At 39.3% G+C, this 27,859-nt stretch overlaps 1 protein-coding gene across 1 annotated transcript in view; it reads right to left on the bottom strand.

The window, feature by feature from the left end:
- Window positions 1-906: 906 nt before the first annotated feature.
- Window positions 907-27,859, bottom strand: part of LOC107095753 (sprouty-related, EVH1 domain-containing protein 2-like) — a 31,547-nt gene continuing 4,594 nt past the window's right edge. Inside the window, exons 2-6 of the mRNA XM_015392011.1 lie at window positions 14,341-14,533; window positions 14,010-14,178; window positions 12,387-12,451; window positions 4,358-4,519; window positions 907-3,759 (exon numbers count right to left, since the gene is read on the bottom strand). Of these exons, the coding sequence (XP_015247497.1) occupies window positions 2,977-3,759; window positions 4,358-4,519; window positions 12,387-12,451; window positions 14,010-14,178; window positions 14,341-14,533 (1,372 nt within the window). The 3' untranslated portion in view covers window positions 907-2,976. The remainder of the gene's footprint in view (window positions 3,760-4,357; window positions 4,520-12,386; window positions 12,452-14,009; window positions 14,179-14,340; window positions 14,534-27,859) is intronic.

Below are 27,859 nucleotides of genomic sequence, written 5' to 3'. Positions count from 1 at the left end.
GAATGTAAATGCTGTTTGTTTTTGATCCATGCTTCAACAAGCTATCTGCTGTAAGCTGCAGCATGACTAATTTTTGGTGTTCTGCTATGAATAAAACCATTTAGATAACGTTTGTATTTTTAGCTTCATTTTTAATGGTGATATTGTGATACTTATTCTCAATTTTATTCTTCCAGAGAGTCTCATACCAGCACATCCCTAGTCATGAGTCTCTTCCACTACTTTGATTGTTTGACAGACAAAACAGTAATCATTGATCTAGACCACTTTTACTCAGGCCTTCCATCTTGACTGGTAAGAAAGAGAAAGGAATTGGCTGCTTTAAAAAAGGGGGTGTTGATTGTACATCGCAGGCAAACATGATTCTAAACACGTCCTTAAATGCAACAAGAACTTTTTTTATTCTTTGCTTTATTTAATTCTTGTTAGATGATCATATTTAAGCTGAGCTGATTTTTCCGATTGTTGCAGACATCTTTAAAGAGAGAGGTGAAGTTTAGACTGAGGCTCTACATCTTTAAGGCATACAGGCACTAATTCTTCTTTTGACAAAAAAAAAAAAAAATCACCTTCTGACTTCTGGATGGAGTTTCTATTTTTGCTGAGTGAAATCTGACAGGAATAGTGAAACTCAGCACGTGATCTGGCTAAGGGACTTCTTAGGCACTGTTTAAATTCGCAAGAAAGACGCAAGGATGCTCGATTATCGTAGCGTTACTGAGGCAATGTCGAATCACACTCTTAAGGGTAGAAAATAAACACAGATCTTTGAAAGATCTTTAATGTAGTAAAAAGCTAGAATGGATTTGTTGAAGTGAGATTCTGCTATGGTATCCTTTAAAGAAAACAGTCACATGGCAGCAAGCCTGTAAGCAGTGAAAGAGGCCATCAGAGCTGCCCTTAGCTTTAGCTGCCCTTAGCTTTAGCTGACCTTAGCTTTAGCCAAACTAAACAGTGGGGTCAGATGCAGGATTTTCCCTGCAACCAAAGGTAAAATGACTTTCGATGTTGTTGTATCCCTGGGCTAAACATCTTTACCCGCATTGCCTACCGACGGTGGTCAGAGGGCCTGGTGGCCCCAGGGCAGCTGTGGCTACAATGTAGCTCACCACCATCAGTGTGTGTCTGAATGTGTGAATGACTGACTTTGGACAAGTCTCCTGACTTGAAAAGGCGCTACAAGTACAGGTCATTTAGCTTTAGCTGACCTTAACTTGATTTTGAAAATTTACATTTCATTGGAAACGAGGCTATATTTGCAGTTATCCAACAGCCATACAAGACAATGTTGCCTTTTGTGTTACTACAAGAAGCTAAGTGGATTAAAACTGCTGCCTATAAACAACAAATTAAGCTAAATCTAAAAGAAAGGGATTAGGCTTGACTCTGATTCACATTAGGCTCTTTTCTTGGTTCTGTATTTCTTTCTTCGGATCAGCATAGAGAGCAGATTATCCGCCCCGGTTAATCCTGAAAATTGGGCCTATTTTTACTAAATAGCTGTTAAAGAACAAGCTTAACTCTAACATCACGTCAAACCTTTATGATTTTGTTATCAGGGAAAAAGATCTATTATAAAAACAATTACTGGTTGGGAGCTGAAGTCGAGTCTAAGGCCTCAAGAGTGTACGGTTACATTCAAAGGCATTCATATAGAAAGCTTATCTAAAAAAAAAACCTAAAAAGATTACATTAATCTAACCCTACCCTCATTTACCGTGTATTGAAGTGCATTCAAATATTCGTATGACAGTTTCAGGGCCTTAAACATTGCATATACTCATCTGCAGGATGAAAGGTTACTTGGGCATAGCCTACTTCCAATACAAAGGCCTTCTTGGAAAGAGTGAATGGACATGAATTTGTGTACATCCTTGTATACATATGTATGTCACATACTGTAACTAAATTACTTGAGTCCGCACTACTCTGAAAGAGAGCGCAAAACTTCTGGATGTTGTGTAACACCATTGAGGATGGTGTATACCTGAGTTTTTCCAGACAATCAGGTAGCGACTTAAACCTTGTCCAAAGGTGAAACTGTTTAGTTAATAAAACCAGTTGGAGAAGTAAAGTCAATCAACTTCTTCTGCTGTATTGTGGTATTCCCACATGACATTTTTTTGTATTGCCAAAATCAGCTAAAAAGGGAAGTCCGTCTGAGGATTCACCAACGTTTCTACAGACTTACTGCTATGTGACATCAGTCTGCTGACCTGTTATTGATAACAACTTCACCAATCCCACTTCAAAACTCCAAACTGCTCTTTTAAGAGGAGTACCACATTTGTTTGTATGAGCAAGGATGTGTTCTGAGAACTATAAAAACTATATACATTAGCTTTACTACAAGCTGCAGGAGAGACAACCAAAGGCCTCAACACACACACATACAAACACGCATACGCACAAAGCAAGCACACGCACGCACACACGTACGTTCCCAAAGAGGTGTAGTGTCTGATTTCTGTTTTGAACTGAGCGGGCCTAATGTTTGAATAGAAAATAAACAATATGGCCACAGAGACTTTAAAGGAAAGAAAAAAAAAATTACAACAAAGAATTTAAGTTCTTTGAGGCCGAGTCAAAGTACAAATATAACAATATAAAGTACCTGCATATGTGATACATGACGTATAGGTTGGCTATAAAAAAGGCCCCCTGAAAAAGACTGCTCTCTCTTTTGAAACAGAGCATGAAATGGCCACATGGAGAGCTGAGAGAACTGTCTGCCATAAGGGGGAGCTTATCTTCCCAGGCTGTTCACAAAATGCAACAACTGTTTTTTTTTTCTTATTTGGCTTATTTCAGATTCTGGAATTTGTAGAGAAACCCAGAAAAACCAAGGCAAGAGAGCGAGCAGCTGTGGCCACTTGTCCCTCCTCTGTGAGCGTTTTCCCCATCCCTCCTTTTCCCTGTGCTTGCGTTGGCTTAAGTTTTTTTGGATTTTCCTCAGAAGATTCCAAGCAGGGCGTCTCAGCTCTGGGCCTTGTGTCGGCCTCCGCAGCAGCCGCATGCCAGCCCCGCCCGGTGGCAAGCGTGGAGGGGTGGGTAAAGGCAAAGGCAGGGCGCCACCACGGACAGACCGAGAAGAGCCAACCAGCGAGTGCCTAGACGGCCGCCGCCGCTGCCCTCGCCCCCGTCGCAGGAGCAAGGGTCCGAGTACTCCCCTTCGGGGTCAGACATGCAGTGATAGAGCATGGTGTCTGCCAGCCACATGCAACTGACCCGTCGGATACACACGCGCAAGGGGTCTGGAGCATCTTGGCAGCGTCCTCTCCGATTTTCAGAGAGGTAAAAGGTCTCGCCACAGTGCTCACACTGAGCACGTTCCAACCCATTGTCCTTCCGCCCCTTCCTTCCATTGGAGGATGGGGAGGAGCTCGCGAAAAATGAGCGGGGCTGGTTAGAGACGACAGAGGAGAAGGGTTGGTGGTAGGAGCCGCCGTGACCCTTCGAGTTCAAGGATCCTAGGGCGGGATCAGAGTCTGAAGGCGACAGGGCCGGAGCCAGGGGGTAAGTATAGTCGTGTTTATGCGCCTCTGTCTTGTCAAAGTGTACATAGGATTCAGAGTCATCCGAGTGGATGAATCTGTCACGCACTATTGCGTGTCTGTAGTCCTCGTAGCCCGTGATCCAGGAGCGCTCCGCTTGCCGTCCAAGGAAGCGATCCGTGCTTCGCTCCCAGCTCCGCTCTCTCGGGTTTATTCGGACAATCTCCTCATCGAAGGTGACATGTCGGTGAATCCGAGACGATGGCTAAGAGGAAAAGACAAAAAGAGGCTTTACCTTAAATAACCTTTACTTGAACAGTAAATGGCAACAGACTTCATTAAACCATTAGACAGTAAAGAACCTTAAAATACACTCATTTTAAACAGGTACAGTATAAAATTACACAGAACAATTCCAGGAACAAGAAACCTTTTATATCTCAGAAAGAAGAAAAATCTTACAATCGTCAAAAAAAATTCATTAGTAACAGTTAAGCCTGCTTAACGGCCTAAACAATCCGACTACATCTCCTATAATGCATCGCAACAGCTTATCCTTCTTAAGACAAAGATGCACAAGTTATGCCTGTGGAAGACTCAAATGCAACAAGAAGACTTATGGAACTTTTCGTATTGTCAAGAAATGGCAAACCAAGTCAGTCCTACAGTGTTGCCAAGCACACAGTTTACACACAGCGTTGACATGGCACTGAGCACATGTGTCCAGATGGAGCTCAGGGAACTTTTTTTGTTTCATGAATAGCTCAGTCTTGGTTTCATCTGAGCAAAGCAACCATTTTTAGTCACATTCCTGAGTAGGTCGCAAAAAAGTTGAACTGTAAATATACAAATCACCCATTTACCTGGTCCAAGTAGTAGTGGTCTGTGAGGCGGTAGGAGTCATGCAGGTCATGTCGATGTCCTGATGGGCACTTGTGTCTCTGAGGAAGGGGTGAGGACTCGAGAGGCGGTGGCAGGGAGCCGTCCAACTTTTGAGAGGAGTTGGACGAGCTGTCCGTGGCGTTCTGAGTGGACAAACAAACACAGGATGTGCGCTTAACAGCCGCTCTTTCATTGGAAGTGGCAGACAAATAGCCAGTGTTGGAGGACACCGTGATTGGACAAACAAAAACAGGAAGCCTCGAAGCAGCACTGATTGGAAAAAAACAGGAAACATGTGAACTTTCAAAAGCCACTTGATCCAAGTTTAGATGGCAGAAACTTAGACTCCTGCAGTAACAACCAAACTTACTCATTTTAGCTCCAACAAATGCAAGTAGAAACTCAGTTATTATGCTTCCTTTTTAAGAGCTTGAATAAATTGAATAAAGTTTAAGTAAGAAACAAAAAACTTTTTAAATGTTGTATGTATGCAGAGCAACTTGATATCAGGACTGCAGACATTTGCACACAGTAACCAGAGTCACCTTTTTTGGCCTCTCCGATGCACTCCCCCCCGATCCTAACTCTCCTACCCTCACAACAACCTGTTCCACATTCCACCTCTCATCTCTCGCCGGCACTGGGCTGCTGCATATGCCTATATGTGTGTGTGCACGGATAGTATCCTGTTCCCTTTCCGCTAAAGGCCGTCAGGGCTTGAATCCAACCCAAACCTTGGCCAGACACAAGGCAGTCGGGGTGTTGCCATGTAGTGCTCAGACGGTCACATTTTCAGACAGAGCAAACCGGGGGTCGTCCTCTGGGGGCACCGTCTGACAGGACGGTTGGTGCTCCTCCTGTCTCATCGTGTCATCATGGTTATATGCGTGCATGGGTGGGAGCTATTATAGATGTGATCAGTCAGGGGAAAGAGTCTAACTAGACAATGGCATCCAAACTTTTAAAATTAAACTTTCGTCACAAAGGCCAAAATCAGCAAGTTCAGATGACTTCCAGGCTCAATTTCTTATATAAAAAAAGAAAAAAAAATTCATTTCCTAAGTGTTTTATATCTTCTAGACATATAAAAAACATGGTTTCAAAGCAAACAATGCAGTCTAGTTTTGTAAAGGTATCTGTAAAAAAAATCCCAAAACATCTTGCATGGTAACCCTATTAAAAGCCAACCATACACTCTCCCAAATGTTTTGGGCCCATTCTTTTTTGAAACAGACTTTTGTCTGTCTGTGCTTAAAAACTATTAAGAGACGGGTCAATGTTTAATCAATGGAGCACAGGGTTCAGTGTTTGGGATTCTATTTACTTCAAATTTAAACAGGAAAACAAATGATACTTTGAGTTTTACCTGATTTTTTTTTCTCCAAGAAAGCGCCTAGGAGCAGATCAGAAGCAACTAACAAAATATCACTAATTATAACTTTGTGCTAACATCCATGCCAAATGGAGAAAAAAATTGTTTAAATTTGCTTTGAACCAAGTAACCTCAGGTTTGCAATGTTATTTAATTGTGTTAAATATGATATTGTAGTAAACTATTATTAAAGCATTTCTTGGTCCTTACAATCTATCATTTTATGTTTGCACAAATTTCTGCACAGAAAAATGTAACCCAATGTAATTTGGTGACATTTTGCAGAGTTGGGGAAGATTCACCTAAAGCTGGACGTCAGAGCTGCATTATGCTGCTGAGATCTAAGCGGTCTAAGGACACCCCCCCAACCCTCCGCTATTGACCAAACCACCAGTGGCAATAACCTTTGGTCTAGCTGCTGGATCATAGATATTGATGGATATCCAATGCAAGTCCAGGACATGTCTTCCTATTTCAGGTTGTGATCATTGTTTGGATGCCGGCGACTTTTTATGAATCCCACAACTGCAAGCACCTGTTCAAGATGCAGACATTCGTAAAAATAAACGTTGGGTAAAAATGTTGTGTTGATCTCATTAACTCCTTGGTTATGTTTATCTGCAGACACTTCCACTACATAGCTACCACTTTGATGCATGCAGAACAAATCTGGGATGTTATCAAAGCCTCATGACCCAGATCTGGTGTGTGATCCTGTTTTGGCACCACACTGAAGACAATTTTTACAATTTCACTACCAAATTGAGGACAGTTTGTAACAAAATGGGGTTATTTTTCTTTTGCTATGTGTAAGACTAAGGTGTGCAGTGGAATTTATGGTCAGGCATGCTCTGGTAATGGTTAGGTTTGGGTTTAGTTTCAGGATTAGACCACAGAAGGGTTAAAAATGAAAGAAAATCAATAGGAGTCGATACATGGTGCTCACTACAAATAGCATAATGTTAACGGCTGAGTGTGTGGATGATGTCTGTCTGCTGAAGCCAACCCCATTATATCCTGCTCCCCACATGGATACTGCCATGCCGAGAATTTCCCCCAGCTTTCTTACAAAGCCCCAAGAGCAGCCAGCCAAAAATAACATAACATACCCGCCCCCTGGATAAGACATTACTGGGAGAAGGAGGAGCCGATACCATACAAAACCAGTCCGACTCTGGCCTCCATGGCTGCAACTAATTCAAAACACAGACCAGACTTTTCTGCTGCAAGCCCAAACTCCACAAGAGGACATGGAGAAGGGGGGGAGGGGGTTCATATTTCAGGACATCCTCTTGCTGTATATTCCAGTCCAAGGCTGGACGGAGGGCATTTCAAGTTATTTTCTGACACAAAACATGTCGAAGCTAAAAGCTGGGGAGGATTCATCCTTCAGCAGGCCAATCCTGCACGCCCGGGTCGAGTCCGGAATTGCTTCACTCCCCCTGTTGTGAATTAGCCAAACTAGAGAAGGAGACAGGAGACGATTGGATGGGGGTGGGTTGGGTTAAGTTTAGGTTTGTTAAATGAGGAATAATTTAGGGAAGTCTGCACATCATTGCTCTCTCTCCCCCTTCCAACCCCCTAAATGGCAGTAAATCTGATGAAGCACTTCCTCTTGTCCACAGTGGAGCTCTCAAGCTCCACCACAGTGTCCGTTAACCTCAGGAGGCAGATGCTAAGAGGAAGACAAACCACGTTCAAACAATGAGTGTCAATGCATTGCTCTCACGTTGTCACTTAACAGGTGGACTTTTTGAAAGCCTGCACCCCCTGTGACAACGTACTTTGACAAGAGTTTCCACCTTACACAGCTTAAACTCAGTCATATTAAATGGAGAGTGAGTGGATTTTTCCCCCTTTTTTTCTGTCCCAGATTCTCAATTCGATTTAGTTCAAGACTTTGACTGGGACAAACTATCACATGTTCTGATCTAAACTGTTTCATTCTAGATCCTTTTCCCGGTTTGGTTCAGGGTGAACATGCAGAAAATGTTTTCCACAGCAAGCTGCACTGCTAAATGTGAACGAAAAATAAGGGAATTTCCTTAAAATGAGTATTTCCAATTGATTTGAGTGGGTTAGTAAAACAGGCTGCCAATCGGGGACTTTTTTTTCACTTAATAGAGGGAAAATAAATCTAATTTCAAGTACAGTATATATAACTATCTTAATTTAAGGAAAAAACACAGTTTATTTTACTAAACTGCTCCAATAAAGACCAAAAACGCTGATTTCAAGATATTTTTTATCTATTTTATGAACAATTTTTGCAGAGTGAGCTTAGCTTGGAGGATCAAAGGGTCAGTTTTTGTCTTAAATGTCCATACCGCCTTCATCCACAGGTTTGCAGTTGTGCCTTATTTTTTTTATAAGATGGGAGGAATGCTGCTGCTTCAGTTTTTAAATTCACCTACCAAAGCAATTGGTAGCTCTAAATTTTTATTTAAGTTGATAAAACTTGAGGAGTGTTAATTTTTCTACCTATCAGATTCAATACTTTGCGTTGATGACAGAGAAAACATTATAGGCATACTATGCAACATTTTTCAGTTAATTAATGTGTTCCATAACGTTTTGGATGATTAAATCAGTCATTTCAGGTTGAACAACGGTATTCTCGGCCGCCCTGGTGGTCTGTGGGGGAAATACCGCACTTGCAATTGCAGGAGCACCGACCCGCACCCACAGGCTCAGAAGTCTCACGAGAGTCAGTCTTGCTTTACGGCGAGAACTGCTACACGCCCCCAGTTAAAAGCATGCTCGTTGCTAGCACAGTGGCGATCTTTGTGCAGTTATCATGGCGGAACCAGCGTGAAAACAGCGAAAGCCCATGTCGGAGCAGGCAAGAAAGAGGAAAAGGGCTCCGAACAGAGAGGAGTCGTACACGGGTGAACATCGGGCAAGCTTTTTCCGAATGGCGAGAGCTAAAATAAAAAGAAGGCTGCAAGGCTGACGCGGACCTCGCGTTTCTGCTGATGCAATTGTATTTAACATTGGAATGGTTTCTCTCTCTCTGTGTGCATGCTTATACTTTCACTGTGTTAGTCATTCGTTGTGTTCGCCTGTCTGCTAAGCTCAAAACAACCGAGCCTGGCTTGACGGAGAAACCAGGAGAACAGCTGTGCATATTTACGACAGTGCACTTTTACTTTTGCCCTCTGGGGGGAGCCTCGCTGGAAAATCAACATCGGTTGCATAGTGTACCTTTAAAGTTCAAGAGTGTATGGTGTGGAAATGTGGAAAAAAAACCTAAGGAGTATTGATGCTTTTGCACGACACAATGGATAGCTGGTGAAGGTGACGACACAGACCAAATCAAATCAAAGTGGCACTAAAAGAAAATACCTCAGTTAACACCACTGAGGTGAGGAACCAGGTGAGGTACGCTGTCCACACCATGAATAAAACGCCTACAACCTTAGTTTCAACTAGGGCTGCAACTTAAGGTTATTTTGCAAATCGATAAATCTGTTGAATATTTTTTCGATTATTAATTAGATAGCCAAAGATTCTTAAAATAAATTTTTTTTAAACAAAATTAAACCAGGTGAAACTCAAACTTTTCCACTTGAGGAGTTCTGGATAGAGCAGATTGACAGATCTTAAATCTTTATCTTTATCTTAAATGAAAAATGTTTATATTTTTTTCTGCAATCGTGGTATAATTACTGCTCTAAGTAGGTTTCTCTGTTAGCTAAAGGCCTGTTACAGTCTCTATATGATTAAGTGATTACTGCCTTTGTTGATGATAATTCAATAATCTATAAATCAAGATTAATCCGTTAAATAGTTTCAGCCCTAATTTCAACCAAACCTTTGGGCGTTCTATAACTCTCATAGATTTACTGGTAAACTGGTTGCAGGGAAGATGTTGGGGGTTTAGTTAAATGCTTCGATCACATCTCTAAGTAAGACGTCATTGAAGGAAGATCAATAACACCGTTTCTGGCTCTGAAGTATGGGCGGTGGCTCCGGTTGTGGTCCAGACTTCACCAGCCTTTGTTTTAATCCTAGTTTACACTGTATGTGCTTTGATTCACTGTAAAGCACTGAGATGCTCAGAGAGGCAAGGATGGAGAGCCACATAAAGGCTGGGACCAGATCAAAATAATTGGAAAAGGGTTTTTTGCCTCCAGATATTTTCAGGCATTTTGTACAAAGTTTTTTTTTTTTTTATAATTGTGCAGTTAATGTGCACATAATGCCAAAATTAATAACAGGCACTGTACGAATTGACGCATATATTAAGTGGACCACAGTTCGGCTCTGGTTGCCCAGCAAATACTACAATTAGGTCAAATTTTGGTGGACAGTGGAGGCAGCAAAAACGCTGCCATTAAAAATTACAGGTGCATTCTTAAGGCGATGTGCAGATCTCCCGGAGTTTAGGAAGTGTGCAGATCTCCCGGAGTTTAGGAAGTAGCAGAGGTGGCTGGTTCGAACCAGCTCTGGAGGTAGCACAGGAGGGTTTTTTTAAGCCAGCCATGCATCTCCAAAACACTGTTTCTTACTTAATCTCATGTCATCTTTTCTTTTCTGTATCTTTCATTTATTTTGAAAGAATATTTTTCTTTGCTAAGCTGAAACGCCTGACAACGCAACACACACTTCCTGATTATTGATACGACGAGCATTGACAGAAAAGTTTAGACTATTGAACTTGGCTTTTTTTTACCTTAATCAGACTCTTTGCGATGATAGAAAAACACTCTTAGCACTTCCTTTGCTCCAATTGGATGATTGGTGTTTGGCGTTAACGTGCCTTAAGCTATGAGTCTGTTAAATTTCATCACACTTTTTATCGATTACAAATACAGACTCACTTTTAGCTGGAAGTTTTTGTTACCGGTAAATGTCATCCCGTGAAAAGGAGGAATGCAAAACATTTGTTCAAACGGGCTTGAGCTGGATCCCCAAATCGAACAGGGAGGGCTTTGTGCTTGTGAAACAAATCAAATGAAGCCACCTCTAAAATGGAACCATCGAGTAGATCATTTTATTTTAGATGTTTTTTTTATCATAGGCTGCGAGATGAATGAGCAGTGATTTATTTTAAAAATAATGCAGCTTCACTGCCAACAAAAACTGCTTCAGATTTGTTCCACTAAAACCTCCTATAGTGCTCCTGAACACCCGCCCCCCCTGCCTCACACGCCTCCCCTCCGCTGAAGCCTCACCTCTGCGCTCCTGCTCATGTGTTTGTGTGCGTCTCTGTGGTGGCTGTGCTCTCCCAGCAGAGCACCTATTAGTCTTGGCTTTAACAGACAGCTCGAGTCAAAGATGAACCACGAGGAACTTCCTCTCGTAAATCACCAGCCCTGCACTAAGCTGGGAAACAGCTGCTCGGCTGCTGCTCTCCCTTCCAAATGGGAGGGTGCAAAGATAGACTATGTGTGAGCGCGCACAGAGGGACTTGGTAGGATAGTGGGACAAGTGACCTTGTGACCCCGCATTTCGGTGTCAGATTACAACACTTTATGCTAACTTAAGGTAAAGAGGCCCCGACACACAAATGACCCACGCTCCATCTATCTGCTGAGGCAGGTATACATAACAGAAGAGGAATGTTAATTTCTCTAAACTTTGGGCTCTTTGACTCGTTTTAAAGTATCTTTATTTATATTACAAGTTTAGAATCAGGGCAAAGGATTGTGGGATTTTCCATTTTTGATCTGGCCTCCATTTAAGTCGAACAAGATCAGAAACCACAGATTCAGAGCCATCAGCTCCCAGAATGTTGTTCGAACAATGTGATCAGGTCCAGCAGGCCCTGTTGTATCTAACCCTAACGCCCTGTGTGTTTGCAGCAGCTGCTTTATCCATCGTTACACCATAAACTAAAGAAAATGCAGCAACACCATTACCTGACCGACCAGCACTGCTGCTAAGCATCTACTTCTGTTTAGATGTGGTGATTGTGATAAAAGATGCACTTCCGCAGAGATCAAGTCCCACTCCCTAAATTATAAGCTTCTGCAAATTCAAAATGCTTCCAACCTACAGGACCTGAAGGCAGCATCTAGAAGTTGAACATGTCCTGATAAGGGGTTGAATATATTCAAATGCTTCAGTTTTTAAATATTTATTTGTTGTTCATGAAAATGTTGGGAGAAAAAAAAAAAGGTAACAGCCATATTTGTTAGTTTTTGACAGAAACCAAACCAGCTTCCATCTTGAGCTTCCTCTTCACATCACACGTTACCCTGAGGTAGAACCCACAGCTAACTTATACTTCAAAGTACAAAACCACAATAAAATCATTTTGAGCATCCATACTTTGAAGAGCCATTTCTATACGGTATGCATTTCCTTCTTTTTGGGTGAGGCAAATGCCTCCCACCCCGCCTCTGATTTTGTAAAAACGAAAGCAGTGACTTAGCACGGGGCACTGAGACTTCCTCTGCTGCTCCACTCAGAGATGCATCAACTTTGACCCCCTCTAACAAAAACACCAGCATGGCGCAAGGCAACCACGAATGTCCTCCCTAAAATCAGCAGCATGACTGAGTCAGTGTGCACAAGCAACATGACCTTTACAAAGGTTTTAAACACAAAAATACCAACATTCATTTGTTGATCCATTTTTTAAGACTATGTGGATTCAACATGCATTTAATGATGTTTTATAAAATGCTTACAGTGAAAACGTCATCGTCTCCCAGTTCTCCCTCATTCTGGAGCGCTGTAGAGGAGGTCGTGGAGCCTATGAAGAGAAAAACATGAAAGTGAGCAGCTCTGAAATTGCAGCTATAGTTTCCATTTCAGTCTGCATGTCACTGTTTAGACAGTTGAACCTGCAGAAAACAACAAACATTCTGCTTTACCATCTCTGGATGTAAAAAGAAAAACATCCTGTCACCCATCAACATTTCAGAATAACTATTATTAGTTGACAGGTTACACGTTTCTCCACATACTTTAAACTCATTCATGTCCTCACCAGGACCGACTGGTTTTACCCGTCCTGTTTAGGTCGCCACCTACTAAAACAGTCATGAATCAGCCAGGTGTTTTTCCTTGTCTTGCTTTCTTTTTTAAAACTCTTAACTTCACTGGGGAAGAAACAAACACTGTTTTAGGCAGAGATGCACCCATCATGGTTTTCTGGACGACTTTACATTTCTGGGTTTTTGCAAAGCTTTGATCTGCTGATACCAAAATGTAATCAAATTTCTCTAAAAAATAATCTAAATTATGAGCAGAGGCGGAATAAAGATGTCTGATAAACAGTTCTGAAATGAATAACTATTTAATTATTTAAGCATTAACAAATGACCTAAGAAACACTGTGCAACGTTTGACCGAAGTAGTGGCTTCAGTTAAGATATACGTAATTGTAAACTAGGACGTCTCTTTGCAGATGTAATGGTGAGAAAAATTGCTCTTAAACCCACCTGATACTGAAATGACTGACCGTATTTATACAGCAACACATGCCAGAAAGCAGTAGTACTTTTAATTACTATATTAATAACTTCATTAGGCGGTTGGTAAAAAATACACTCATATAATGTTTCAAACCGCGATAAAGATCTTAAACGAACAATGTATTTAAGTGTTTTATTTTTTAAACTACGACTTGGAATTACCTAGACTTGGGGTTACCTAGAGCATAGATTAAAACCATGCTTCGATAAGCATTTCCCTGAAATGAGTTATTGAAACTTGGGATGTCTGTAACATGTTGTGGTGCGCTGTCACCAATGGTTGCATTCAAGGTGTGCAGTCACTATTTTCCACGTGTGATCATATGCTAGTGGGAATTGCATAATTGTATCTTCTTGGCCGATTTATGGAACTGTCGCCGAATCCTGAACCTTTATCACGTGTTGTACTTCATATGGGGCCCAACCAGATAATGATGATTACGGGCCTATTGTTGTGTCGTTACGCCATTGTATGTTACTTTAAAAGGATCTGGTCAATAGCTGAATTGGTCACGTGACCCAAAAGACTGACGCCATTAGCTTATTTAAGCTACTTGCTGATGCAAGTTTAAAGCTTAAAGATAGAATGATAAGAATCGAATCAAAAAGGTAAGAAATATATTATTTTAACTCAATTTGAGACATTTTACAGTCGGAGCATCCGAACTGAAGAGCGGTGCTGTTAGTGGGACCTGGTAGAGCTTAGGCAACCGATAACAAGGTTCCGGTTTCCAACCAATTGTCTGGTTCCATTAATGAGGCGAATTGTTTGGTGCATCTTTAGTTGCTCTTCTACTGAAACAGTGATGACTTCTACATTGTAGCACAGCATACCTTCAGCCAAGTCCTCTATGGCCTTCCGCACCCCCCGGTCGAAAGCTCTGCCATCAGCTGGACACTGGAAGGACAAGCCACACCTCCGGTCCTCCACCTTCCAGTGGTGAAATGTGGGCATTGCAATGGTGTACACTATATCCTTCCTCAGCGGACAGTCCAGGATCACCTGCGCATCCGGCCAATAACAACTCAGTGACACTCTACCAAAGCAGACCTCTACCAAGCTGCTCATTTCTCTATATCACCATGTTAAGAAGCTAAATCTTAAATCCAGATTATAATTCTATTATTTTAGTATTCAGCTAACCTGCATCCAGCAGGGTTTTACCTGTTTGTCACGCAGCCGCTCTCCCCGGATGACGAACTGGGAAGTGCTGGAGCCAGAAAGATACGTCACCTCTGAGGGAAGGAGGCGACAAACGCCCACCCGGCTGAGGGCCCCTCCATCTTGAGCCAGCCAGCCGCCGCTTGAATCGTCCCGCGTCATCACCACCGCTTTCACACGCACGATGTAGCTGTCACTGGAAGGAAATCAGAGGTGAAAGATTAATGGAAAGGGAAGTTCTAAGTATCTGAATACTTTAAGAACACACAGAAAAAAATTAACCTTAGATCAACTCAATCATACAGATAAAAAAATAACTCAATCAGTTATCAGATGCTTGTTTTGTTACAGTAGGTTCTAATTTGCTTATATGTGGTAAAATATACAGAGTAACTACCGCCTGCAGTTACACCAAAAATGAGAACAGAACCAAGAGTCAAAAAATAATAATTAAATAAAAACATTGCTAACAAATAAAGAAATATGTACCGGTAGTAATAATTTAAATTTACCTCTTCATTTAACTCTTCCCCTTGGGGAGCAGTGTGGGGTAAAGGGTCTTTGCTCGGAGACCCAGAGTGGCAGTCTGTGGGAGTGGGGCTCAAACTCAGAAACTCAAGATTCTAAGCTCTATGCCCTAACCAGTAGGCTGCCACTCACCAAAAAACATAGAAAATAAAATAAAAACTAACATTTTAACCTTGATTCAATCACATCCTTCCAGAATGGAACGGACCATTTCTTCCACTAGCTGCACTTTATGCACATATCTTCCTCCTAAGGGTGTTTGATATTCCTACAAGTATTTTTTTGGAAGCCCTTGGATTCATAAAGACAAATATTCTGCATTTCTTTTAGCAGATTTCTTTGCAAAGTCAAAATGGACTTAAAGCCACAAAAGTTTTAGTCCAGCACCAGATTCTCACCCTGGCAGACTGTTTGAGGGCGTCGCAAGTCACGACTTTGCTTGGCCCTCACTGTTGTGGGAGGTGTTGCACCAGAATAAGTCAGCATTAAAACACACACACTCAGGGATCAATGTTCAACCCCTGACTGTCAACGATTATGTTTTTAAGTAAAACATTTTGTAAAAAATCATGCATGCAGCATGACATTTATGTGATTATTATACAATTAAGCGAATGGTGCAATAATTTACAGCCTTTCACTATATTGGTATTATATGGGTAGATAAATGAGATCATGCAGGTACAGCAGTTTGAACTTGGCTAATAAAACCACTAAAAATCAAAGCAATTACGTTTTACTCCTTTTTAGTAACATGATACAAGTTTATTTTTTAACAGATGCAGACATAACAGCTCTATCTGTGAGTGATAGCTGCTTCCTCAGTTCATTGGTGTTCTTTTTCTAAAAACACCCCCAACTTCACACTTTAAGAACTGTTATCTATAATCATACTTTACTGCTATTTAAACTTGCTTTGTAGTCTATTACAACACTTCCTGCTGTAGAAGCATTGCATTGCATATATCCTGCAGGATATGGTTTATGTTTTTATCTTTTGTCCCAAATATGAGTGGTAAGTTCAAAGACAATATGCAGAATTATTTTTAAATGCACATTTCTTGTTAATATACAGTGTTATGAAATTAGACAATATTACCAGAATTTTAACATTTAAAGCAACTGCTATTGTATTTTGTTTGAAATAAAAATCTAAATCTGAAAGAGACACTTGTTTATTTTCCACCATGGTTGTACAGGTCTAAAACTACAAAAAAAGCTTTTTTTTAATAAATGTTTTCAAGCCCTTTAAAAAGCTTTACTATACATACACTTTGTCATAATGAAGGATAGATCACACAATCCTGCAACTAGCAAGAAAAATTAAACGAGTTGTTGCATGTCTCAATAAACCTGGACAAAAAGCTATAAGTTGTCTGTAAAGCAGCAGATTGCAGGCTAGCTTGTTTCTTAGTCGTTTGACAAATTAAAACACCTATTGTAATTGTGTTTGTTCAACAAAATGGGAAAAATTTATCATATTCAACAAAGAAGCACATTTAAATCAGTAGTAAATTACAATGGTAATCTTTATATCGGCTAGAAAATGAAAAATAAATATCGTTGCAAATAGAAAATTATTCCATATTTTGTATTAGTCAAAGTGTATCTTTTTTCCTGTTTAAAGGAATTATTATATGCTGTAGATTTGCATTTTAAATTCTTGTGTTAATACCGTGATACCTTCAAACTGACAATTTTCCTAAGCTCGTCACACTGCAGCCATTTCATACCACAAGAAATTTGTTTATTAATGTAACCTTACTAACTTTTTAAAAAATGCAAATAAATGTTTGCCAAGGTTTTTTTTTTATTAACTTAAAGGTTGCTGTACTAAAACAATTAAAGTTGACAGACAATAAAACCAATATGTGATCAGAATTAGTCAGATTAAACAAATAAGACTGTTTTTTTAATCCCAGACCACAGATCATTTAGATAAAACAACAGCCGGCTGGAGCCTTAATCGGACACACATTTAAAACCACATACAAAACCAGTGAGATCATGCAGCCGCAGTTTACTGTTTAGCAACACAAAACAATATGTGACCAAAAAAAAAAAAAACCCAAAGCAAAACAAAAAATAAACAAACAGGAGACAGCGGAAGTGAGCAGCAAAAGCACGAGTCTTAGCATGGCAGCCACCACCCACATGGGGACCTAATGGACACGATCCCAATCCTCATGAATGACCTGACAATAACAGGATGTGCCTTTATATTTTCAATCGAAGCTCTTTGTGGGGCGGTGGGGACGGGGCATGTGAAGAGGGACATTAAAAAGAGATATGGAGGTGGAGAGGAAGCGCGGGAGTGAATGAGAACGGGTAGAATTAGCTTTCAGATAGTGCAAAGGATCTAATGCAGACACACACACACAGGTGGCAAAACTGGTTCACCAGCTCCCGCCCACACACATTCAGAAAAGTGACTGAATGACAGAATGGCTGACTGGGTGATAGCAGACAAACAGCCCTTACAGAAAAGCAACCACAGAATCAACCTTTAGTGTGAGAAAGTATGGACGCTGCGACTTAAACTGATGCTTTCAGATAAGATGTAATAAACAGACTAAATTGAGGTTTAGTGTTGTTATTGGTAGAGGCCCGTTTAGCTGTGTCATGTCTGTTGTTACTCGTCATGTCAAAAGCTAGATGGGCGTAGGCCAAAAATCATTCACCTTCCTTTGTGCCACTAGAAAACTTGAAAAGCAACAAAGGAAATAAGATCAATTTGAAAGAGAATTCGCAATGGTTCCCTCATTTACTGTAATATTTAATTTCCCTTTAGGATAAATAAAGTATTTTTCAACTGAACTGAATTTCCATTAACAAACTAAAGTAACTGCAATCTGACAAACTAGTTTACAGTGAGAAGCAACACACCTATTTTACAATAAAATAAAAAAGGCAAAAACTGTTTAGAAAATAGGCTTTATTTGCTATTTTAGAGTGAAATAACCAACCAAGAGCATAAAAAGGGTTGCAGTTTCCATCAAAGGAATAAATAGTCTTGTTCCAGGAACCTACAAGAGATTATCACCGTAAGCCTTAAATAAAAACAACCAAAATAAACTCCTCAATCCAGCTATAGCACAAATGACATCCCAAACTTAGACCTCCTTTTTTCCATACGTGAATGCCAACTCTTAACAAGGCCCATATGCTGCCAAAATGCAGCTAAAAGGGTCCAAACACCCAAAACCTGGTCTTCCCTTATAATTACCACTGAACCAGAGCTTACCAACCAAAATTAAAGCACTCCCACACAGTCTACGACATCATATACCAAGTCTACGGCATCGATGAGGTCACCTCTAGTTATATAGAAAGAGAATGATGCGTGCTGTTGGGTAACATGTTTTCCAGTAACTGCTCGAGTTTGTGAAGCTAATAAGCACCATTATTGAACAACCGGACAGCTGACATTCAATCGATAGAACATGAGACAAATAAAAAACATTTTCTTTTTTGAAAATATATAAAATGATCACATTACTTATATTTAAATTTAAAAAGAAACAATGATTAAGACTGGTGTTTGACATATTTAATAAAATAGTGACTAAAATATGTCTTTTCTTTTTGTTCCCAATACCTAGATCTAAGCAGGGGATTCCAAGTGTTTTTAACATATGTATAGCACAACATTTTTAGAAATAAATAACTAAAACAAACTGATACAAGGATGTAGAAAAGCTAAGCTACCCGCTCGTGTAGCTAGCCTGTATTCATCTGCTGAAAAATACCCTTCGATGTGTAGATTTAAAAAGATTGCTTTTATAAAAACGACGCATGGAGCTCCTTTAGTTTTTACCCTATGAGTGTTTTTCTATAACTGTTCGGCTTTCTTGGAAGCAAGGCTAAAATGTACCTTAGGCCTTCAGCCAGCTGGATGGCAGTGTGCAGCAAAATGTAGAGCAGAGGAAAACCATTGTGACTCTTTAAAGCTAAAGAAACTCTTCTTTAAACAGCAACCTCTTTTTTTAACCTTTGCTTACCTTAAAATAGGAAGCTAGTCTTTTCCATTTGTTAGATTTAACAAACCGGGACTCGATTACTTTAAACTTCAAATCCTGTTAGTCGTTATATATTCCTGGCCTTATGGCAGCTAAAGGGTTACTTTAAAACCCATAGTTTTGCCTTTACATGACTCAAACACACACATCTAGATATAGAACAACGCACGCATGCCACCCACATAGTGAAATAAACCCTAAATTCTGCAATAAATAGGCACACGTGCTCTCAGATACATGATCCAGGCTATCAGCTCTCTGAGATGAACTTGTCACATTTTGGTCTGTCTTGTGACCCATGTCTAGAGCCCCGTCTGCCGACAGGCCCTATAATCTGTGGTTGGAACACACAGACGGCCACAACCAGCAGCAAAACGCTACTTTAATACACTTGGAGGAGACTAAACATCTTGGCACAGATGCACTCACACTAAGGTTTAGGAACTGTGAATCTAATTCTGTCCATGTGAATGTTGCATGAGATGATCCTGAAATAAGGACAGACACCCGCTTTGACACAAGATGACAGATACGCTATAATGATCAATGCGTACACAACCCAGCACAAAAATAAAAAGTCTCACACATACTTTTTTCCCCCAACAGCAGCGAAGTGGTTGTGAATTAAAGGATAAATACTGTTTTAGACACATCTTTCAGGTGTTAGAACGATGCTTTTACAACCAAATGCGATTGATGACTCAGTTCCGATGGATGATAGCACGATTCCTGATAACAGCAGGAAATCCATGAATCATGACCTTTCATATTTTATTGTAAGCTTTCAGGACAAAGGGTGCAGGGTGTGTCAGGCAGCCATGTCTTAAAAAAAGGTCACGGAAGTCCAATTGCCCGCTATTTGTATTTGTTGCAATACCACTTATACTGCATATCAAACAATTACTCATAGGTTCAACAGATTGGAATACAGACCTAGAGATCCACAAATGAGAGCAAGGAACTCTGCTGAGTCAGTTTGCAAATATTCGCCCATTGTCGACATTCGAAGCTAAGACGTACTCCATGTCTCAGGTCTCGGACCAGCCTCTGTGGCCGCGTCCGGACACCCGGTCTCCTTTGAGCTCATCATGAAACAAGAGTTTCAAGTTTGTTCGAAAATAGCATGATATCACAATGAACCCAACTTACTTTAGAGAAAAAGCTGTTCAACAGACCTCTGACCCTAAAACGGATCAAAAACTGATGACTAATTTTCTAAATCAAGTATATTTTCCATTATTTGAAAGTAAAGAAATTTAACTTTATTGATCACCAAATGGAGAAATTCACCTCTGCATTTAATCCATCCCCTTGGGGAGCAGTAGGCTGCCATCGTTTGGCGCCCGGGAAGCAGTTGGGGGTTAAGTGTCTTGTTCAGACACTAAGCATGCAGTCAGTGGGGATCGAACCAGGTACTTCTCACCTTTTCAGAGTGCAAGCACACTGCTCTAACCACTAGGCCAACACTCCCATTAAATGTTGGAAAATTGCTCTGAACAAGAAAAAATACTCAGATTCCAAGAGAAAATGGCCTACTTATACGGTAGAATAAAGATGGGAGTCTTTGGATGAGGAAAAGCTAAAAATGTTTAATACCAGTCTCCGCTTTACAATTTGTAAGTTTCAATACATCCGTTCTAAATTTCATCCATTATCTGTTTTTTTTAAATGTTGGCACAAATAAGTGTTTTGCTGAACCAGAGGTTGGAAAATAGCTGCAAACTTTAAAATGGCATTTTAATTTCTTTATTTTATTTCTAATCTATATAAAAAAACAACATTTGAAAGTGTTAACTGATGGTAAAATGGTTTGCAACCAGAGAAAATGTGGTTACAACAGATGAACAGGTCACCCTGTCCTCTCTTTGGTCCTATTTTTTAGTTTCCTTTCTTCGTTATAGAACAAAAAGTTCTATAAGATATGATTACTGCTCATTTTAAAAAATCCAGCTTTTGTGTCTGAAACCATCTGTGCAGGGCTCCTCATGTTTAATGAGTGTACTGCATTTGAATCTTCAACCAGTAATAGTATCGGCTCAAAAACGCTGTAATGCAACCCAGAACAACTGACTGCCGTAGCCTTGCCGCTATGGCAACAGCCCCGTCTCATAAATACCTCCATAGTGATTTGAGTTCCAGTGAGCTTTGGCATCTTTCTATCAATTTTAACATTATCAGTCTCTTAAATTAGCATTTAAGTATTTTATTTAGCATGTATTTAGCAAAGCAGACCAGTCTTTATAATTCTTTATAGACCTTACTTTTAAAAAACAATTGATTTGGCTAATCAGGTTTCAATAAGCTTTCATTGAAAGCGTTGAATCTAAGTTTCATAAAAAGAAAAAAAGCTGCCAAATACTAGATAAAAGCCTAGACAGATATGTTGATCAAGACTCATTTAAAACTTTACAAAAAAATAAAAACAAAATATGAGTGCATTGGACAATGGCATGGAAACAATTAGAGGCTGTTTATAACTTTTTCACCATGTCCACTTTATATGTATACACAACAAACAGGCTTTTGCATGTAGTCCAGAGTTGGGTTGACCCAAAGAATCTCTTTGTGCAACAGGGCTGTAATAAAACAGTAAACAGGGCTTGGAAGCAAAGAGGGGTGGAATCCAGCTCATGTGTGCCAGATAAACGGGCCGGTGAGGCCAGTCAAGCCATGTGTGATAAGGGTGGCTATACTTCCTGTGATAAAAAATAACTGGCCACGCCTCTGCATGATCAACAGCACCAAACACACACACACACACACACACGACCCCCTTTGCACACAGTATACGCTCTGTTTGCTGCAATCAGGAAGTGACTGAAGGGCACTTCACAATCAGGATCATTTCATTATTGGTTTGTTGTTCTGATGTCCTGAATGCTGACAGTGTCTCCAGGCATTTGCCTGATACCACTTGTGCAAGGACAAGGGTAATGCCAACTGAATAGCACACAGGGAAAAATAAAAATAAAAAAAGCAGACCAAATGTTTTTCAATGTTTTTATATGTCAATTTGCTGTCTCACATCACTTTGAATTGTGATATCCGTGTTTTTTGTTTATATAGGGCAGACTAAGTAACCATCTATGGTTCTTAAATTGGTTTGTCTACACTGAAAGACAATTAGTTGTTTTTTAAATGACACAAACATACAAAAAGAATGGAGTTCACTGTACTCTGCTTGTTCTTTTATTACATTACCTCTCATTCAGAGGGACAGGAAGCGCAGGGTCAGGAGGTGGAGGTGAAAGGAATTCATTCACAACTATTGACACCGGAGCTTCCTGAGGGGAAGTCTGATCGGCTTTCTGTCAATCAGCTGTAGCCATGTGGAACGTTCACATGTCAGCACGGCACAAGGCTCGAGCCGCTGCTTAAAATGAGTGCGTCAGTTGATATGGGAACGACGTTAACGGATAACATGCCACGGCCAACTGACCAGTCACAGTGCAAAAACTGCGAGGGCGCTCTGATCAATTGGTCACAGATCGTTACTGGTCTGTATTCACTCTGAAACAGCAAGGGTGGATAAACATCTGCAGAGGAAGGGAGGAAGCCATTCCTCAAAACGCTTTCTGTTCAACTGGAATGAAGCATGTAGAAAACATCAACTTTTAAATAGCTGAATAACAGCTATTAGAAATTATTCTTGTTTCACATATATTATTTTTTTATATTCTGCAATTGTTAGAATAACTTAATTTTAATTTAATGATATACTTGTTGGAAAGAAAGAATTTTTTGCTTTTTTAACCCTGAAAGCACGATCAGGATACACCAGTAGCAATGCTCTTCAGTGAAGAAGTTATGGCAGAAAGAGGACACAGCTACTTACAACATCTAATTTTAGAATAAAGTAACATGAAGCCTTCTGCCACTGTAATATGGAACATCTTGTTTTCATTGGTATAAGATTTTTTTTTTTTTACATTTCAGATTTAAACTAAGAATTAAATGCTGAAGATAAAACCAAAAGATGATCAAAAACAATTTACGGTAACTAATGTTAACCGTGCCAGTCATACGCAAGAATAATTACCAAAAAAAAGCAGTTCTAATCATTTTGTACCATAAAAATTAGTAAATCCTAACAGTTGTTAGTCTCTCCAATGTCATTCTCTTTCTACTCAGAAGTCAGACTTTTCTTGAGGGGCTATCCAATGATTAGCATCCAATATGGCTGCCGCTAATGTAGAACTTAGTAAAAGAGGAAAATACAAAGCATTTCCTCACAATTTTGACAGCTGACACCTTTTAAAACCATACCCAGCTGTTAAATATTTATTTTGAAACATGTTTTTGTGTGTTTAAATAAAATAAAAGCTGAAAGAAATCATTGACATTGGCCCCAATGCTAATCCTAGCTAGCACCACAACAATAAGCAAGTCTTCACTGTTTTCTGAGTTGTAGCTGGAAGGCTGAAAAATGGATTTTGATGTCATTACCATATCCAACACAAATAAAGTGCAACATTTCTACTTTTTCTACTATGAATGAGAACTTTCTGCTCGAGTCAAATTTTTTAAATGCCAAAATGTTGAAATCACAGACAAGGAAAACTGGATCTTGTTTTCAACAACTCTGCTGAAATGTTGATGTATTGCTCCAGAAACTGTATTCAAAAAGTGATTCAGCACCCCTTCCAGTTAACACAAACTTTATTAAAACTAAGCTGATTGGTCCTAAACCTCTTACAGACCCTCAATAAAGCCTTGCATCCGCTTAACCTTGGTTCAACTTAACGCTTTGGGCTGGGCGAAAGTGCAGAAGGGGGCTCTTTAATCCTATTTGCATTTTTGACAGACATCCAACACAATGTAAGCGTAAGGTGTGTTTGATCAGGTGGACTTCGTTTACATAAACTGTCAGATGTCAATGGTTTATCTTTTAATTGGACAAACTCTGGTCCAGCTCCAGGGCATCAAACCAACTGAAAATTATTTGCATAATGAACACTAGGAAGCCTGTTCACTCAGGGCTTCCCTACACTTGGCATATATGGACTTTTTCAGCCATAAAAAAGCTACTATTAAATATTAGAGTTTGTTGAAAGTTGGAGTAATGTCACATAATGTTCAGATTTTACCAACAGAATGTGCTTAAAATTTCTTAAACAGTCTCAGTTCTTAAGATTTACTTATATTGACCTTTTAACTAAAATGTGTAAAATGAAACTATTCCAAATGGAAAATATCTCATACTGCATGTTACGTTTTGCACCTGATGTGTTTAGAGTGACCAGAGCATATGCATGTATATATATATATATATATATATATATATATATATATATATTATATTATATTATATATACACACATAAATAGTCAATACATTTTTGATTGATGACTTATTGTGCCTTTAAAATGAATAGCTAGCAGCCTACAAGTTAAAAGTTTTGCTGCTACTAAATGCTTCAAATTAATAAAAAATTTCAAATATCACAGTATATGCAGTAGCTCAGTAGAAGCTATATACTTTCACCTGTGCATATATGATACATACATTCAAAATATTGTATTATTTGTTGCTATTTTGTTTCAACTAAAGTGAATTATCAAGAGGCATTGCCTCAGTAGCACCACCCACTGTTTTGGAGGAAGAGTGCGGTGTTTGCAGTCTATTCAAATTATGCAGTAATTTACCACCTTTGGTCTTTACCATATTCACTTGGGTTAGAAATGGAAAAGTTGACTTTATAGTATCCTCCTTAGCACAATACCACCTAAATGTTTTGATATATTACGTTCCCCTTTTTCACTGTCAGTAAATCTAGTCACATGTCTTCAAAGATAAATACCAGCAGTAGGTCACTTATGGCCATTTGGTTTGGTTAGAAATCAGAATCTCACGTTTCATGGGAGTCAAAGGCCTAAATTGGGAAATAACATGTTAAAAAGCAGGTAGATGCAGAAAAAAGATGTTTGAAGAGACAAAATGGCAACATGTGGAGTGTTAAAGTGTAGTGGAGCTGACCTAGAATCGTATTCAAATTAGAAAAAACAAAAACACAGCTAAAGTTGATGCCACAATTTACTGCATCCGTGTATCCCTACCAGAACTGTAAGTGCGAGATAATAGCTAAACACACCGATGTTAAAACCTAGCTTTAAACCTGCCAAATAAGTCATTTTATCTTGTTACTGGAAGAAAAAAAACAAATCATGAAATGCCGTAAATGCTATCTCAGCTTTGAACACCTTATAAATTAAATTCAATAACACACCCTGAAGTTGGGCCTGAAGCTAACTATGGTGTAACACCAGCTAAATACTTCCTGAAGAACTGAAAGTTCATGGAGTTCATTTACTGGGATGCAGAGAAGAGTGGGAGCTATCTGCAAACATCCTATGAGCCGTTGTATACATGCTCTACCAGGGGGGAAAGAAACAGTGAAGAGAGTGAATACTTGAGCTATTATAATCTTGGTCATCGAGTCAGCTGATGAGCACAGATTTATGAAAAAAAAGGGGGGGAAGACAATCTAGGTCCATTGTTTGGTCTCCTGATATAAACAGCTTGGGCCATTATATGGCCTAAAGGCTTCGGAGAGCAAGCAGTGATGAGCCTCTCTGTGAAACACAGGAAACTCTGTGGAAAGCATCTGTTCCATGTGATGTGTGCGTGCATGCGTGGGCCTGTGGAGGGGGAATACAGAGGGGCAAATAAAAAAATACCAAGGCTCTGCAAAGGAAGGTTATCTGTGGACATGCTGAGTGTGTTTATCCAACCGAGAAAAAAACATTTCAACACATGCCATTCATTTTAAGGCCTCCTCATCACTTCGATGTCTGCCTCTGGCACAAAATGAAGCCACTTGTCTTTAAAAAATACAGACAAACGTGTCGATACAACAGCAGTGTCGGCCTCGCTTCACTGGCTTCCAGTTTGTTAAATGGTTTTTGGTTTTTATTGCACTCGTGCACTTAACAAAAAAAGAAATTTCTGACAGTTAACATCTTGAAAACATCCGTTTGACTTGAGGAAAAAAATAACTCAGCTTTATTTATCTTTCTGTTTTATTTTTTAATTAGCCTTTTTCTTTTTCTTTGAAGACATAAGGTATATATAAAAAAGGAAATAAAAATGCATCCACTTGCTTTACAAATCTAGATACGATTTTTTTCCCCCTTGGATCAGTAATATTTTGTTTTTCAAATGCCTATGTTTCTGTTTAAAAAGACATATTTATGAACCAAGCTGCTTGATAGCATCAGGAAACCCCCAAAACTTCTTCCTCTGTGCGCATTTTCCAGGTGTATGAAAGGTCACATTATTAACAAAGTTTTAAGCATTGCTGTCCATCCTTTAGCTAATATTCACCAGAGGAAGAGATTTTAAAAGCACATTCTTCAGCCCAACCTACAAATGTAAGGCCAAAAATTTGAATCATTGGCTCATAATCCAAGCTTCTCCTACATGTTTGCTGTAAGAGCTACGTGTCTAAGGGCAAAGTGCAAACTAGACTTTCTTTTAACAATAGCTTGAAACAACAAATCCACTTTCTATAGTGGTTTAGGTTGAGAGTTTTCTCTCACTCCTGTCTGGTTCATATCAGTTTCAGCAAAGTTAGAAAACGATCTGAACAAGAAACAGGACAGTCCTGCTGAGGGAACATACCGGCCGTCTAACTCCTCGCTGCTGTGTTCCACACTTCATGACAGCTTTTTATTTCAGGAATAGATTCGGTTTCAACTCCATGTCGACCTTAGCTGAATGTCACCGAGCATCTCCTGTCCAATACTGACTGTGCACATGCTGACTGGGCAGCAGCTCACACTGGATCAATACATCCTCTGCTCCTTTTTTTTTTATTTTTACTAAGTGTATTCCACGTTCATGAAGGGTAATACGTGTCCTGAGGGGAGAAAAGCTACTTCCTAACAAGGGATATGACAAAGATAACAACCTTTTAAGAACAAACAACTTCACAGCCTGTGCAGGTGATAAACAAATGGATCAACAACTGGACAGCGAGTCAAGAGAGGGCAGATAATGAAATGCTGAAATTGCAAAAAGGCGAGACACAAGTGTTGCTGTGTACGAACCTTATAAAACACGTGACACTACAAGCATATTAGGTAGGTCTTAATATTCTAATCCTGCCTTAATCCTATAAGTGACTTTACTTTAGAAAACAAAACCTGCATAAAATAGAATTAATAATTTGTAACAAAAAAAAACACTTCTATTAAAGATATCATGGTTTCATTCGACAAAGAGATCAGCAAAAAAATATATAAAAGGATCTTATTGATTAAAACAAATCTGCCGTTTATGGTTTTTTTTTATCTGAATTTTCTTTCCCCACCTATGCACTCCTTTGTAACATTAACCTATCACTTTTTGATCTTAGATGTTATGCCATAAACTGGCTCATTGTGTAACACCACTACCTGCAAACGTTTTGGGTGTTAAACAAACCTGCCACCTTGTTTTACAAGCATGTTACACAGCTTGGGTTTACTTGCACTTTGAATTCAGGTTAACTCCCAGTCCTGTTGACTGAAATAAAAGCAAGTCTTTAAAAGTTATTTCTATCATTTTAAATATCTTTTCATGAGACTAAATCAAAGGAAAACAATCTAGTAACCAGAATTGGTATTTAAAAAATTCAAAGAAATTTCATTTTTAAGCCAGATCACTCAGACCTAATCCAATAAAAGGATAAATTCTTTAAAAAAAGGTCACATGTTTAAAGGGAATTGTTTTCAGAAAAAATACCTCAAGTACTTCAAGTAATAAATTAAAAATCCTATAAATAACCATTCAGATCACCCAAGCTTTTAAACCCCAAGGAGCCTAACATATGTCTACTTACTGAATGGATAAAAAATAAAATAAAAAATTAGAAGAATGCTCATAATACTTTTTTAATTCAGTATCTGTTTAGCTTTTACATGACACATTTTCATGGTAAACACAAATATATATATATATATATATATATATATATATATATATATATATATATA

This window comes from Cyprinodon variegatus, unplaced genomic scaffold (genome assembly GCF_000732505.1).
Source record: "Cyprinodon variegatus isolate N-32 unplaced genomic scaffold, C_variegatus-1.0 Scaffold569, whole genome shotgun sequence".
In the NCBI taxonomy this organism is placed as follows: Eukaryota; Metazoa; Chordata; class Actinopteri; order Cyprinodontiformes; family Cyprinodontidae; genus Cyprinodon; species Cyprinodon variegatus.
Note: the sequence above shows the minus strand (reverse complement) of the source record. Positions and strands in the feature narration are given on the sequence as shown.